Source organism: Parasteatoda tepidariorum, chromosome 8 (assembly GCF_043381705.1).
Source record: "Parasteatoda tepidariorum isolate YZ-2023 chromosome 8, CAS_Ptep_4.0, whole genome shotgun sequence".
NCBI classification, from domain to species: domain Eukaryota; kingdom Metazoa; phylum Arthropoda; class Arachnida; order Araneae; family Theridiidae; genus Parasteatoda; species Parasteatoda tepidariorum.
Genome location: NC_092211.1, coordinates 8,457,385 through 8,474,692, shown reverse-complemented (window position 1 = coordinate 8,474,692; position 17,308 = coordinate 8,457,385). Strand labels below are relative to the sequence as shown.

The 17,308-nt window shown below is 27.7% G+C and overlaps 1 protein-coding gene across 1 annotated transcript in view; it reads right to left on the bottom strand.

Annotated features, from left to right (window-relative positions):
• The window catches only part of LOC107439696 (TBP-associated factor 6), a 34,060-nt gene extending 17,033 nt beyond the window's left edge, over positions 1-17,027 (bottom strand). The window contains exons 1-6 of the mRNA XM_016052374.3: positions 16,752-17,027; positions 14,733-14,819; positions 11,662-11,815; positions 7,893-7,949; positions 4,835-4,980; positions 2,722-2,787 (exon numbers count right to left, since the gene is read on the bottom strand). Coding sequence (XP_015907860.1) covers positions 2,722-2,787; positions 4,835-4,980; positions 7,893-7,949; positions 11,662-11,815; positions 14,733-14,819; positions 16,752-16,934 — 693 coding nt within the window. The 5' untranslated portion in view covers positions 16,935-17,027. The remainder of the gene's footprint in view (positions 1-2,721; positions 2,788-4,834; positions 4,981-7,892; positions 7,950-11,661; positions 11,816-14,732; positions 14,820-16,751) is intronic.
• Positions 17,028-17,308: the final 281 nt, after the last annotated feature.

The following is a 17,308-nucleotide window of genomic DNA, read 5'->3' as shown; positions in this document are numbered from 1 at the left end:
TTTTGAAATTTTAACAATGATATTTACTTTTCTGTAAAAACAAAATTTAATTAAAAAAATATCATCATCATTGGTGGCACAACTGCCAAGGGTAAGTCTTGGTACACTCTTTTGCAGGTAACTGTCATTTTTTTTAACTTTAATAACAGAAATGTCTTTTTCTAAACAATCCATTTATAGTTTTAATTAAAACATATTAATTACAAATGTAGAAGTTTTAACACAATAAAAAACTTATGGGTGACCATCTATGACTATTTTAAAGATTATCTATGGAATTCGCTGGTTCACATTTGCTGCAACACACAATGTAAAAGGATAAACAGAAGCTTACAGCATATTATGATGAATATTTAGGAATAAAACCACCGAAATATTTTACACAAAATCATTGTAGTTTTATCAGAAAAAAAAAATGATGTAATATAAAAATGGAAAAGTAAATCATCAACACTTATAGCTCTGTGTGGCTGCGTTTTGTTAGGGAGAGAATTATGTCACATGATATTTTGCACAAATGGGATTCAGTTTCACAATATTTTTCAGACTGATATCTTGTCTGCTGGAGAAATTTCTTCCAGCAACTTCCCATTTTTTTTCTTTTGAAATTTTAACAATGATAGTTGCTTTTTTATAATGACAAAACTTAATTAAAAAAATATCATCATCATAGGTGGCTGTCACATTTACACTAAATGTAAAGTGACAATTTAATCTAATCCTTTAATCCTCTTTAAACTTTATTATTTTTTTTTAAATATAGCAATTTTATTTTAACTATCTTGTTAACCTCCCTCATGGTCAACGCGGTCATTGCACTTCATGCGGGGGAGAATTAACCTCTTTTTCTTTTTTACTTCTTTTCTTTTTTAGGGAGGCTAACTAACCAATCTCTTTCCTTTAATTTTCAAACTCTCCTCCTCTTTAAATTTAATTGGCTGTAACTTTTCTGGTTCTACACCAGTTAAGGAATTTTTAAGTCACTTTTAATACATTCTCTTTCTCGAGCCTTCAGGCAGGTCACCTTCTTTTTATTCTCCGCGATGCGGACTTCGGTCCGTATCGAGGGATTTTTTTTACATTTTTTCTTAACCTTTATTTTAAATTAAATCCATAACTATAATCAATTTCTGTAAATTTAAAATCAACATTTTATACCTTCGATTTTCTTTAAAATTAAAAAAAAAAAAAAAAAAAAAAACCTTCTCGAATTTAAGCTTTTTTTTCATATTTATTTTAACCTTTAAATTACTCGTTCTTTTATATTTTACTTTTATCTATGACGCCTTTTTTGCTTTAATTCTCCCGTCGCCCATTTTAATAAAATGCCTTTCTTCTGTTAGTAGCTGTGGTGAAAGATGTAAGTTACTAAATAAAATGATATGTTAACAATTTAATCTTGTGCCGGAGAATTTATTTGCCTCTATTTTCATGATGTCTTTATCATGTCCTCCTGTATGCGTGTGGTGAGTACCTTTTTTATTGTTAAGGGAATTTGTAATTTTCTCATTGGAAACATCATCTTACTGTATTAAATGTCAAGTCTGCATCTGGATATAGCATGTCATTTATCGTTTTTATCTTTAATCTTAAATTCATTTTTGTTTCACCCTTTTTCCAAATTTGGTGATACCAAATTATCCAATTTGTTCAAACCTCACACTTTGTGACCCCCCTTTGAACCTATTGAGTTATTGTAATCCCACATTAGCTTTGTACTACCACTTTCCTTAAAGATCACTTCCCCCTTAATTTAATTAACATTTCACACTATTTTTGGCCTTAAGTTAATTATTATGAAATTCAATCTTAACTATTTTTAAGCATGACTACATCCAAATGCATATACAAATATAGGTACTCATACAAATAGATTCCAACCCACCATCTTTATATTAATACTTAAATAATTTTACTTTTATTCGCACCAATTCATATTTTTATTAAATTGTAACAGTGGCACAACAGCCAAGGGTAAGTCTTGGTCTTCTTTATTTTAATTTTAGAAATGTATTGTTCATATTGATTGTTAAAAAATATCAATTACAAACAAATGAATTAGAAGTTTAACGCAATAAAAAAATTTATGTGTGATCATCTATGACTACTTTGAAGATTATCTATGGAATTTGTTGCAACACACAATGCAAAAGATAAATAGAAGTTCACAGTGCATTATAAAAAATATTTAATGATAAAATTACCAAAATATTTTCAGGATTGCCACTCAAATCTGGAAAAAAAATCCCTGTATTTCCCTTGTACATATTATGCACAATATATTAAGAGGAACACAGCAATTACTGTGCTATATTGGGCTAACTATATTTAATAGTTTTAATTGCTGGAAAAACTTAGAGAAAAAAAAAGAAACAGCTGAACATACTTAAATAATGTTATAGTAAATTAAATAGTTTACTATAGCTGAAATATCATCCTTAAATATCTCATAGATTACTCTTTGAGAGGTCAGCATTTTTTAAAAGATGAAAATATGAAATAAATTCCCTGTATTTTCTCAGTTCTTTAAGAAAGAATTAAAATTCCCTGCCTTTTCTCTGTTATTTTAGGTGATTTTTAAATTCCCTGTATTTTCCAGGTTTTCCCTATTCTCCCTGTGGAGTGGCAACCCTGATTTTACACAAAATCATTGTAGTTTTATCACAGAAAAAAAATTCAATAAAAACATGAAAATGCAAAAAGCATATCCTCAACACTTACAGCTCTGCGTGGCTCGTCTGATCCAACACAAGCCTCAGTTATTTCTTTGTAATATAACTGCTGCTCCTATAAAACAAAATATTTAAATAACTCAAACAATTATGAAAATAAAAACAACTGCCAACATAAATAGGAAAAAACCCAGTAGAATTTATGAAATAATACTAATTTCATTACAGCTTTTGCATAATATACAAAATATTTTACATGTATGGATTTTTATATTCATCAAAATACAAAAACTTTACACTAATAACTATAAACGGTGGGTAATATTATCCATTTTTGATTGGCATTAAATGAACTTGAAATGTTTTTTTATTATGTTAACTTATAAGTTTGAATAGTAGTGGACAAGTAATTTATTATTAATAGCTAAAAAGATTTTGTAATTAATTTGAAAAGGGAGTTTGGAATAAAAATGAACGGAAAATTTTCGAACAAGAAAAAGAGAAAGAAAAGCACTTAACTGCTTACGATAATTGAGGCTCATTTTCAATATGTATAATTAAATTTGATTTAAATATTTCAGCAAACAATGAATTGTGTGAAAATTCTATTTCAAACTGAATTTTTTTTTAGAAAAATTACTCAATTTTAGGGAATTTTCTAAAATGTACAAAAACCAGTAGAACTTTTATTAAACCAAAAGAAACTGATAAAATCCAGTAGAGTTGGCAGTTATGCTTACTTAATAGATAATAATTATCCTAATAAAACATCGACAACTCTTATCAATTAAATTTCTGCCATTCTGTTCACTCGGCGCCGAATGAAAACTAACAGGGAAAAATCAAGTTTGAATTTCACTTTATACAAATATTAAACAGACATTCAAACAGACACATGTTTCAATCACAAAATATAAATATGATACTCTTCTTTGTTGCTGTTTTAGGCAGACCTGATAAGTGCTTAGATTCCTTTTAATATTACAAAATAATAAATGAGTCTTTTGTTTTAAAATAGACTGTGTGACTGATTAAGCATTTTTTTTAAAAAACATCATATAAAGGCTTTACCGAAACATTTTCTGATTCACTTTCTCAAGGCAATAAATCCCCCCCCCCAAGTTTGTTTTGCCTAAGAAAAATAGAATCAACTATGCAATTTCACTATGCAGCTGATTATTCTCTCACGCGTGAAGAATGGTTAATACAGCCAGTTTTAACTTGCCCAACACACTGAGAGAATTACTTTCCTGGCAACCAAATTTACCCCATTTCATATAGATCTAATCAAAAGAATGAAAAATTCTGAAATGTCTTAGCACTATAAAAAAAAAAAAACTGAGTTTTTAGAACACCAAGAAAAGAACTTAATTCTCTTTTCTTAAAACTTCCACTGACTCTCAGTTCACAAAAAATTTGGTGCTAAGAAAAAAACAATTGAAACACTCAAATTATCTATTTTATCATGAATTCAGCTAGCAATCTAAAAAAATAAACACTCTGTATAGCCTTTTTTAAAAGAAGTGTTATACTTTTTTTCTTCTTTGGTTTAACAGACATTCTCACAAAGGTTCCAAAGTGGAATTAAAGATAAAACAAATACGAACTTCTTAGTCTGGTGGAAGGAGCTTTAGGAGTTGCATGCATAAAGTACTTAGATCTGCCAATTTATACACCAATTAGAAAAAAATACTCTGGTGGACTTGCTGTCCTAAGATTAAATAGAAAAGCCTTAAATATTGGGCCAAAACCCTGAGAGTTGGCAAGTCAACGATGGTTAAATAGCGAAGAGTGGGGTGGGATTTATAGAAAGCATACTTGCCAACTTTTATTCCTTTCAAGGATGATTTTTCCCGGTAGTAGTATGGAATTTAAATTACAATTTTAGACAGAAACATAAGCTGTATTCTGAAAAAGCTTACGCAGCCTACCACGACAGTATTACATATTAATATATATTCGTCATTTTTTTAAAAATAGCGGTGATAAAAAATATTATAAATTAAGTTCATGAATGCAAGGATTATGTAAAAAGCATACACTTTACTACCACTATAAATATAGAAATAAAATGTTACACCAAAAGCGTAAAAATTGGCAGGTATGAGAAACTAATATTAATGGTGTGGAAAAAATACAATTAAAAAAAATAAATATCTTACCACAGACAATTCATGAGTAGCAAGCTGCTTCAAGCGAACAATTTCAAGCTGTTTAGAAATTTCTTCCTTTGAGTTTTTGTTGGCTCCAATTTTAGGCGTCTTAGCAGAGGGATCCATACTTTCAAGCTTTTGCTGATCTTTTGAAACTAAAACAAATTAAATAAATAAATTCAATCAAACTAAACTTTTGCTGTTTTTTTTAAAACTAAATCAAATTTTATCAATAAAATTAAATAAATTTTGTTAGTCTCTTGAAACAAAATTTTACAAATGAAATATCAAGTAAATTCTTAAAATGGCAACCAACAATATTGTAATGTACAAATCTATTTTAAACATTATGAACCATTTCTAAAATATAAATATTTTCATGATTCATTTTATTTATTTATTTTTTTGTTTATAAAAGTTTAGTGTGATTTTCTATGTGAGTGTTTATTTAAGACAAGAGTAGAGATTTTGTCAAGGGAACAGAACTAAGAAAATATTTCAATTTAAAAATAAAAAACCTAATTGTGATTAGGAAATGTATTTTTGAATCATTATAAATAAATTTAAGTAATATATTTGTTGCTACTAAGTTAGTTTATAGAAAATTAAATTTAGGCACACAATTATGTTATGAGCCTAAAAAAATAAAAAATTAAAAGTTTTTCTTATTAACTATCATTGTGAGATTTAAAATACAAGATATTAGGGAATGTAATGATTGAAAGATAAGAGTAGTGAATAATTGAGAGTAAATAACAACAAATAAGAATAATTTTTAGACCAAAGGATAAAAATACATTTTTTCCCTTTGAGTTCAATGAATAATTATTAAAAAAATGAAGAAAAAAAATTCTTATTTAAAAAAAAAGTAAAAGTTTCTCTTAATAATAATTATTGTGAGATTTAAAATTCAAAATATTAGGGAATGTAATGATTAAAAGATAAGAGTAGCGAATAATTGAGAGTAAATAACAACAAATAAGAATAATTTTTAGACCAAAGGAAAAAAATACATTTTCCCCTCTTTTTTAAAGACGGGATGAATTTAATATGGCATATAACAAAAATCAGAACTATCAAAAAGAAAATTGTTTGATTACTTAAGATCATTATGCCAATGATTGATGATTGAAATTAAGATTTTTATCACTTTTTTTATTCTTTAAAATAAAAAAGTTATAAATATGACTCTTGCTTTTAAAAAGATTTAGTAGTAGTATGAGATTTTAAATCAGTAAAAGAAAAATTAGAAACTTTCAAAATATCATAACTAAGACTGGGCGATATAAGAAATTTTATGTCATGATGCATTGTCAGTTTTGCATCGCGGTATAGCAATGTATCCGGATATAGTATTTTTGAAATTCATTTACTTGTAAGGCACAGAAAGTCGGATTTCTATCAAAACTTCATACTCAGATTGATTTAAAGCAATTTATGATTTTGAAGATATATGTTTTGTTTAAGAAAGATATTAATGTTACATTTTCCACAAATGATCGCGCAAATAATGGAAGATTTCTTAGTTTAAAAATAAATAATTGAGAAATAAATAAAATTGAAATTTATCAATATATTTACCTAACAATATAGAAAGAAAATGTAAAAAATAAGTTCGTCAAGAATTATTTGTATGCTTAAAACAAAGTGCTAAATGAATTTTTTAAAAAAAAAGCACTTTTAAAACAACACTATTTTTTATCATCATTATTTCACATAAATAATAAAGTTAAATTGAATAATTACCGAAGTAGAATTTATGAAANTTACTAATTTTTTTGAATAAACAGAGTTGATTGACTTATGTCCAAATCCAAAAGAGGAAAAATAAGTTTTGTTATAATTTTATTTATAAAAATGAAAACAACTAAAGATTTATAAATTTAAAATCAGTAATAAAAACCCATTAAATTATTATTTTATCCAAAAAATTTTTAATAAATTAAAATAAAGTAAAAAATAGCCTAACAAATTTAATTACTTTGCAATTTAATATTTTATGGGCACCTTAAACTAGATTTTCGATTATAGTAAATTCAATGATGTAAAAAAATATTTAAACATATAATATTAAGATTAATTTTCACATTTAAAAATAAAAAAAAAGTTTTTTTCAAAAAAAAATTTTACCTAATTAATTAAGAAACATTTCTTTATATATTCTTTTCAATAATAGATTACGTTCCAGAACAATGTAACAATGGCGATCACAAAGTCAGTCCCACTGAAAATAATCTATAAGAAACGATATCAAGTCGCGACAAAGAAAAAACTATGAGGCGCGAAAACGAACATGCGAGATCACGATTATATTCTCAAAACTATAGTTCTGATTCTACTACTCATCAATCAAGGCCATTTCAACATAACGAAACGAACATCGTCTTCCACAGCGCGAGTCGGTATCAGTTGCAAGAAGATCCTTGCGCGTCTTATATCGATACATCGGTTTGCGCTCAGCGTCTTTAGTCTACGGCTTAAATCAGATTTCTGATGCATTGCCTGTAACGAAAGTTGTGTATCGGCTTGCTGATATATGCGTTAAATCGATATATCGTGATACATCGATTTATAGTCCAGTCCTAATCATAACTTATCATTTTTTACATAAGCTTAAGCAAGTATTGTAATGCATTATGATTAATAAAAAACATAATTTTTTAATAAACAATGCAATAAAAAAATGCAGAAAATATGCAGTTCTGAGATATGTGCTTTGACTATATCTTGTTATTTTATTCACTGACAGAATTCATTAATAGAAAAAATTAACTATTTTAATAAAAAATGAATAAAACAAATTTTTGTCCTTCCTTTTGAAAGGAAAGTTTTTAAGGGAATTTCTCTCGATTTCTGTAAACTTATGAACAATCTATTTATTCTTGTAAACAATTGCAAAAGGCAGTTTGTCTCATTATAAATCCATCTGCCCGTAATCTGCTACTTTCTTTATCACAATTATAATTGCGAAGTTAACAATTATATTTTTCTCACCTAGCCTTAATATGTATTTTAATAATCTGAAACATATTTTTTAAAATAAAGAAAACTAAATATTATAACTTACTCGGAGGTGGGTTTTCTGGAATGGTGGGTTGGATACCTTCAATACTTAACCAGTGAGCTATAAAAATGTATGCATAAACATTATTAATGCGAACAATATTAATCACAACAATATTTAAATAATATTAAGAATATTAGCAAAATCCTAGAAGCAGAAAATTTAAACAATCTGAGAAATTAATGATAAAACTGTTAACTACATAAAAGAGCAAATTCTTATAAAAATGTTAAGTGTGTCAGTAGGCTTTTTATTACACATGGTAGCAACTTTCTAAACAAAATCACATTCTTTAAGAATATAAGAGTAAAATTAAGAAAATGTAACAGAATTCAATTATTTAAATTAACATAATTTTAAACTTAATATAAAACTTTACTTTTTAAGAATTTCTTTGCAAAGGCTGAAATTTTTTTACATTAATTGTTAATTTTATTGAATTTAAATTTATTTTTCATAATTAATATTCTAATAATTGATTACAAAACAAAAATGCTACTATTCTAATTTCAATAACAGAAATACTTTTTTGATACAGAGATAAATTTATAAAATTGTTGATTAGAGTAGAATTGAAAAATTCATTAAAGCCGCATAATTGATAAGAAAAACAATGAATTTGGCACTAAATGATTGTTAACCACTTCTCGGTTTTGACCGAACACCGTTCAGGTACTTGAAAAGGGGCCTTCCCTGCTTTGCCCGAGCGCCGCTCATGCGATTGATTTTTTTACTCTATTGCAATGATTTGCCCGAATTGTTTCTGTCTTTAATTTACAATATTTCTGACAGATGGCTCTGGTAGTCCAGTAGAGGTATGATTGCAAAAGGTTTCGGCACTTTTCTTTTACGCGGGAAAAGGCGTGAATTTTGTTTTCACTAGCTTAGTAGAAAAGCCAACTTTAAGTAAAAATGCAATTGTTTTTGCTCTAAATAAAAATTAAAATTATTTCATAAAATCAATAATTGTAATAGTTTTGACTCTTGATTTGAGTTTATATAATCGATTTTAACAGAAATTTGTTTCTCAAAAATATGCTTATTTTTTACCCATTTTGCAAGAAAAAAGACGCTGTTAAGCGGTTAAACCATATTAATCATAATTCTATCTTTATAAATAAATTCTAGTAGAATTGTGCTAACCCAAACACCAGATATTAGATTATCAGAATTATATGAAGCCTTTTATTTTATATATTATAATTATTATGAAACAAAATTTAGCATATGGAAGTAAAAACATCATTTATCGTGCTAAATTTAAATAATACTCAATAATAACACAGAGAATCTAATAAAATATATAAAAGCGACTATTTTCAGCACATTAAAAAACAATATTTTTCAAAATAGAGCAAGCCATAAAATAGTTAAAAACATAATATTACCCTTAAATATTTGCATTTTCTGTCTAGAAAAAATACAATGCAATGAATTTAAAGAAAATTGTGAAGAGAAGAAAGAAAAACAATCTCGAAAACAAAACCTAACTGGCAGCATTTTTACTTTGTTGGCAAGAAATTTTACAGTGTTCTTCGAAGTTCTTTAACCAAGAATAATAAAAATTTCACAAATTAAGGGCTATAAACTTGAAGCAAAGCTATAAATTAAAGCTATAAATTAAAACTATATATATTATCTTGCCTTCAAGAATTATATCACCTTTAAAGCAGACTAATATCTTAAATATTTTAAAAGTTATTAAACAATATTTACAATTTTTTTTTCTTTAAATTTCCTGAGTTTTTTCCACCTAGATGAAACTTATCAAAATCAATGTTTGCAAATTATAATGAGCCTAGATAATCAGTGTTTAGATAACTTTTAAACCAATTATTTAATTTTTATTACATTTTATAAGAAGCAAATGTAAATATTTATTCTCTTCTTAACAATCAATGTAACAGCAAATTTTTAATTTCAATGTATATGTAAAACTGCACATGCATATGTCAAGTATAAATGTAAAACTCATTAATTCACTGTCACAACTAAATTGAACATCAAAATCTATTTATAACTCTTTATTCCTTATGTTACTTTGTTTCTTTTACCACAAGAATATTTCAGTTACAGGGCTATATTATTTCTCACAGTCTTTTTGGCAACTAGCTATTGCCAAAATTATTTCAAATTTAATATTGATTATGGGGTGTTGGTTTTGTTTCTAGCTATTTTATCTTTCAATAAATCGCCAATATTAGATCTCTTCCCATGCTCCTAACTATCTGTTGGGAACAATTCACTTCACTTTTAATTATGAATTCTTGGCATAAGGACTGGGGTGTTTTCAACTCCTCAGTTCGACCGGTAATTAGTTTTATAATAATTCTTGACATGAGAGAATGAATCTCTACATCCCTTTAACGAACCTTGCATTTTTTAATGATTTTAATGTCTGGCCATATTCTTTTTAATAATATTTACAAAATAAATAAAGCATAAATTTTTGTTTAAATGATTTTGTTCATTTCTCTGGGATGAAATATCTCTCTTTCATAAGCGACAAAAATGTATCTTCCAAAGCAATTGTCCAAAAATACTGTCATGAAATTACCTCCTCTAAGTTGGACTAACCACCACCACAAAGCATAGATACTTTTTGCATTTTCACAGAACAGTGACTATTTCCAATTGACGTTTTGTGCCATTTTCAGTATTAACATAGAGAACGTTAGCAAAATTTAACCTAACAGTCATAAAAAAGTGCAAACTCATAACAATTATGAATATTATAGACCCAGAAGCAGAAAGTGCCTAAAACTGCGACGTACGTCGCAGAACAAACGAAGTCCTGCAGAACAATTTGTATCTTGAATAAGTGACAGATTTTCTAAAAGACCAAATGATTTCGATGGAGATGAAAAAGTTGTTGAAGAAGATGTTGGAACAACAGACAAGCGAATATTTGTGTTGTCAAATGATACAGCATCTGGACACTTATTCCTTTGAAAGATTTTTAAGCCAGCCCATATTTTGATGCTCGGAACTTCATATCATAGGCATTTTAGTAATAATTCATTATCATCGTAATTAACAAAATCGTAATTAACAAAATTGTACTTCAAAAGTGATTGAAAAAGTAATAAATCAAGAATGTTTGCCTTTGCTTAAAAAATAATGTAGGTGTATGATCCTGTATTTTAATAAATGAAAATATTGTATTTTAACGTAAAATTGGCTTTTTCGCTGTGAAATGCTTGCAGAACATTTATATAAATCAATAAGTCCTGTTGCAGAACATTTGAAAATATTCTGCTTATGGGAATGTGTGNAATATTGTATTTTAACGTAAAATTGGCTTTTTCGCTGTGAAATGCTTGCAGAACATTTATATAAATTAATAAGTCCTGTTGCAGAACATTTGAAAATATTCTGCTTATGGGATTATAGATATTTTAGTAAAAATCGTTATTTCCAAAAACTGCAGAGACAACCCCCTAAAAAAAGCTTTAATAAAATATAATAGCAATCATATTCAATACATTAAAGAAAAATAGTTTGAAACATAAAATTAACAAATCATTAAAATGTATAAATAAATAAAAACAATATTCAACCACAAATAATTCGCCTTTTCTGTCCAGAAACAAATTATTATAAAGATTAAAGGTATGTAATCAACAAAAAGAAATTTTGAGATCAGATGAGTAATCAGAAACTTAAAACCTGTCTGTCAGGCTTTTTACATCTCTGATATAGATATCTAAACATAGTTAAAAAGTTTTATTAAACACAGAAACTGTAGTGAATTTTAAAACATTTATAATACCTTTCACAGCAACGTCAAGGGGTAGTTTTGGCATTTGTGCTCCAACTATATCACTCAATTCCATTTCTTTTTCTTCAGTAAAATAAATTTCACGTCCACCACCACTGGCGAATCGAAAAGGTATAAACTCTCGACTAGTAAAACCATAGACTGGCTAAAAAACAAATAAAAAAAAACAAAGTGGAATAAACAAAAGTAAATATAAACGAAAAAACCTGTAAAGATAAGATATTTTTTAGACATGGGACAATCCAGATCTTTTTTTTAAAAGGTCTTGTTTTCATGAAATTGGAAAAAATTTACTCATAATTTTGCAAATCAAAAATTAGATTTAAATCATGTTTTTTTTCTCTTCTTTTCAGCTTTAAAATTTTGATTTTGAGAAAAATAGCAAAAAGTATTTTTTTCCTGCTTTTAAGAAATTGTGAAAAAGTTACTCGGAATTTTATGAATAAAAAATTAAGTTTAAATCAGATTCTTTCTCACAAAGGTCCTGATTTTCAGTTTTTGCCAATTATTAAAAATAAATTTTTGATTTTGCGAAAATCCGCACATACAGAAAAAAATACAAAATGATGCTCAGTAAAATTGTAATTGAAGTATGTAGAAAAAAAGAGGAAGAAAAACTTACAAGAAAGCATTCAATTTTTACACAAATAAATACTATTTTCAACAACACGATTTAAGTTAAAGAAATTTTAAAAAAATATTTTATATAAAGATCAGAACTGAAAATTACAAAATAAAACATCAAAATTAATGAGAAGATAAAAAAAAAAAAAAACTTATTTATTTATACACACTTCTTTCATAGATTTAAAGCCAATATCAGAGAATACAGCATCTCAAACTTAGAAATTTTAGATTTGCTTTGGAATAAGTGCCAAGTTTTAAAATGCAAATAAAATTAGATAAACTATTCAACAAATGTAAGCAGAAAAATACAAAAGAAAAAAATTATAACAATATATGCAACAAAATGTGTGACGAGATTTCTGGTTTGTTTTTAAAGTGAAAAATATTGTCAATAGCTTGATTTACAAAGACTTCGTTTGACAAAAAAACATTTTAAAAATAAAAAATTTCAAACAAGACACATTTTAGCTATATATATATATAAACTAAGTGACAGGCACATTTTAACTATAAAACTAAATGAAAGGCACACTTTAACAATGAAAAATTATAAGAAACAAACATACAAACTAAATTAAAAGAAGAGTATGTGAAAGGCACATTCTAACTATAAAAAATAATGTGAAGGGTCTATCATCAGATCCAAATTTTTTCTAAAATGAACACTGTTAACCAAGGATGCACAACCTATAGCTCCCAAAGACTTTTAACTATTTCCCTGAACTGTCTAAAAGATTAATAAAAATGAAAAAGAAAAGAGTAACAGAAAGTTACTGATCTAGTTCACAGACTTTTTCAAAGTATAAGAATGTGATAATTTCAGTTTCATTATGAAAATTCTATTTATGCAATGGAGTTTAAAATGAAATGTAATTACTTCTAAATTTGTAAATAGAGAAGAAAAGTAAATTGCACAAGTGGATAAGATAAAACACAATTTCAAAATTCTAGCAACAGTCATCATGAATCTGTTGTAACAAATTTTGTTTTCTAAATAATAGTGAAAGTTTTTAATAGTAACTTTTAGGATGAATATAAATTTAAGAACTAACTTTTTTGTTGTATCCCAATGCCTAAATAATAATAATACCATAATTTGCTTTTGTAATTTAATAAGAATTTAAATTTATTTACACAAATTATTTATCTGCACAGAAGCAAAAGATAAATTACTCGCATTTTAATAATTAAAGCATTAATATCAGTGGTAGGAAAAACTACATTTTGTTTGTATTTAACTACAACTAATTTGTTTTAAATGTAGCGACTACTAACTACTTTCCAAACCACCACTTTGCTACTTTTAGAAGACAAACTTAACCTTAAAACTTAATTTTCACCAATATTCAAAATGATTCTGAATAAAAAATTGGCTTGGTTGAACATGAAGAAATAAAGAAGTTTTAATTCATGTTTACAAGACATAGTTTCTAATTCTAAAGCACTTTTAACTAATTTGTTCTTTAAACTTTCAAACTCTATGCTTTTCTCAACACTGATTTAAGAAATGCTAGGAAATTATCAAATACTTGTGATAGAAGAAATCAATGTTTTTTTATATCCTCCAAGAAATAAAGTACAGTGCAAGAAACAAACAAAAAAAAAAATGGTTCAAAAAACATAAATCTTATACTATTTTGTGCTTATTGTTGTGTGATTATACACATGTGTTTATTCCTCGTATGAGATGTGTTAAGGGTTCTTCGCGTTTACAGTACGTCAAAAAAAAAAGCAACACCCTGAATAACTTTTAATTTAATGATCGGATCAACACGTTCTAGAACTTAATCCTAATGGTTTGAGGTGGTGACCACAAATATGCTAATTAATTAATGCAGAAGATATTTCAAGTTACAAAATCTGGCACAAAAACGTGCTGTATAGTTCCTGTGAAATCGAAATTTTAAGGAAGTCAGATATTTAAAACTCGATTTCTCAGGAACTACTCGACCAATTTTGCACCGATTTTTCCGAACATTACACTTAGATCTTATTAATGCTGGGCCACAGAGGAAATTCTCACTGTGTACGTTGATGGGCCCTCAAAGGATTTGCACTAACCAGATTCCAAGAAACTTTTTGCGCTTCAACATTGTTTCTTTACTTTACGAACGTTAAAAGTAGTTGCCAGGAATGTCTACAAACTACTGCGTTTTTGCATTGAACTTCTCACTACACTATTAAAAATAACTGCACTACACTACAAACTGAGGAAAAAAGTAGCAGCCTGCAGTAGTTTCACTACTGTGTAGCACTTTACTTTCAACCACTGATTAATATTAATGTTGGCCTCTGGCTCTGTCTTTTATGACCCATTAACCAAAATTCTTTGTACTTCCCTGCTGTTAACAGTCGCAAGTCGATTAGAGTAATAGTCAAATGTTGCAAACTAAATTCACAAAACATTTTTATTTCTTATGACAAAAGTAACTTACTTCTATATTTTTGACTTTTAAAGAGTGATCAATATCTGTAACACTTAGTCGCTTGCGTTTGGAATGACTCATAAATTTCTTGGCATCCTATAAATTGAATATAAATTTATTTACAATGATTAAATTAAATACCCATCATACAAACATTAGTTTACTTTCGTGAAAAAATTAATTTGAAAAAAAAAAAAAAGACATTCACAGAATCATCAATTTACTTGAATATTGAATGATATTTTGTCAACTTTACTATATTAGATAGAATGCAATTTGTTTACTTAAATGCGGAAAGTTAATCAAATCGATAATTAAAAATTTTTATGGAGGAAAAATCATAATTAGGTTACAATTATCTCATTAAAAATTCTTACAAAAATGTAAAATAATTCTGTAATGATACAATTTTTAAATGATCAAATAAAAAAAAAAGTAATTCAATAAAAAAAAGAGATGGTCTAAGTGAGATAAGAGGATTATAAGACGGTCAAGTTGACTACATTTGGCTGATGAAAAAGGAGATATTTGGTGGCAACTATAATAGCCAAAGAATTAAAGTTGCTAAAATTAAAGAAAAAAATTGAAACAAACAATAAAAAATCTGTATGAGCTATAATGTTTAATTGTCTCCCATTTTGCAATATTTTTTTTTTTTAAATATTTAGCATGACATTGCTTTAAATTCACTAAAAGTAGGATTTACTTTGTCGTAGGTATGATAAATCTAAACAGATATTCAGTGATAGGATGTAAGATTAAAAAACGCAAACAAGATTGAATAGTGACGACTATAATAAACCGATTTTTTAAATAAATAAAATTTTAAAACAATTTCTCAAGAAATGAAATGTGCAATTTTAAAAGCCTCCATATTAGCACCTGAACCAAATTAATAATCAATTTTGGAGACTTCCGGGCATTAGCAGGCCTGAAACTAAAAAATTACATCTCGGAAAAAATATATGACAGAATAAAAAAACATCACTAACTAGAAGGGAAAAGCTTGCAACAACCCTCAGCAAAAACAACTACATATTTTTTTAAAATTTTTTATTAAGATGTAGAATTGGAAGCCCCTTGGTAAAGAGCTAATTTTCTACCAATTTTACTGAAAAACCAGGGGGTTACTAGTTACTATGGTATTTTTTGCTTTCAATGTTGTCTACCTTCTTGTTACGGCAACTTTTGTTAGCCGTAATATGACTGTTTCATGGTTTATTTGGGGATATTTCTGTATCATGATCTGTTGTGCTAACTACAACCATCAAGGCAACAAATGGATTTTAAACTTGCATTTTTTTTTTAATAAAACAGGTAGGGGGCCGTTCAAAAAGTACGCACATCCCGAAGGGGGGGAGGGGATTTGCTATTATGTACGGCTGTGATGGCTGAAAGTTGCACCCTTCGAGTTGGCCCTCTTTTGTGCTTTAGTTTTTTGAGGGCCGCACGTTGAAAGTTGTCAAAACATGTCTTGTTATTTTTCCACAGATCAGGACATGGTATAAATTCCCTTTCTTATATCTGGAGATCTCCAAATATAAAAGGAGTGTCCCACTATAAACTATTACCTAAATTTTCTTTTGTTTAAAAACTTTTTGGCATCATGGCAATCATTATTCATTATAATAGAAAATAAATGGGAAGATTCTTGTATCGTGATCTGTGGCAGAATAATCACAGTCTTGGCAATTTCCGGGCAGCAGCTTGCGAGAAACATCACAGAAACAACTCGAAAAGTATAACTCATAGCCAGCCACCTCCAGGTAATCATTCACATGTTTTTTTTAAAAAAATTGCAAGTTTTAAATCAATTTGACACCTTGGCGATTGTAGTTGGTGCGACAGATAACGATGCGGAAATATCCCCGTAAGTTGCCCATTTGTTTAACTTAGAATAAATTCTTGGCATTTTCAGTTAAACAAATAGCGATTTTATTTAACTCTATTAGGTACCAATCTCCCCATTTTTGGCAAGTAATAACCAATTTATTTCAAACAATTAATTATCTCATAACATTAATCAACCTGGATAATCATTTTCATCCGGTAACTGACATCATCAGCTAGTATTTTTGCGGCTTCATCGGAAATATTAGACAAACCAATTGATTCAGCCACAATCTTAACTGATTCCTGAGACATATTACTACCGCATCTGAACTCTTTTGAGCTTCCAGCCATTTTCTGGCTATTTTGTTGATATTTCATTAGAAACACAAAAAAAGAACTCAAGTCAGAAATGATCAAACCAAACAATATTCGCTATTATTCTCAAGTTTGCTTATTGCTTAAATGAAAACGCTTTCTACTGCCTATATTTGTGCATCTTTTAAAAGTTTCTTAAAGTTTTGTTTTGCATGATATTGTTTGAAATATGTAGAAAATTAGTAAGCTAAAAGCGTAAAAATATTTTCACACAGTTCTTCGAAACTCATTGGGTAAAGGAATAATAATAAAAAAATAATAATTAAAATAAAATGGCGGGTTGGGGCTCGAATTTCGAAGCCGTCTATCTCCCTTTAATATTAAGTTATAATTTTCAAACTCGGACCCTAGGTGAGTGGTATGGTGGTCAAGACACC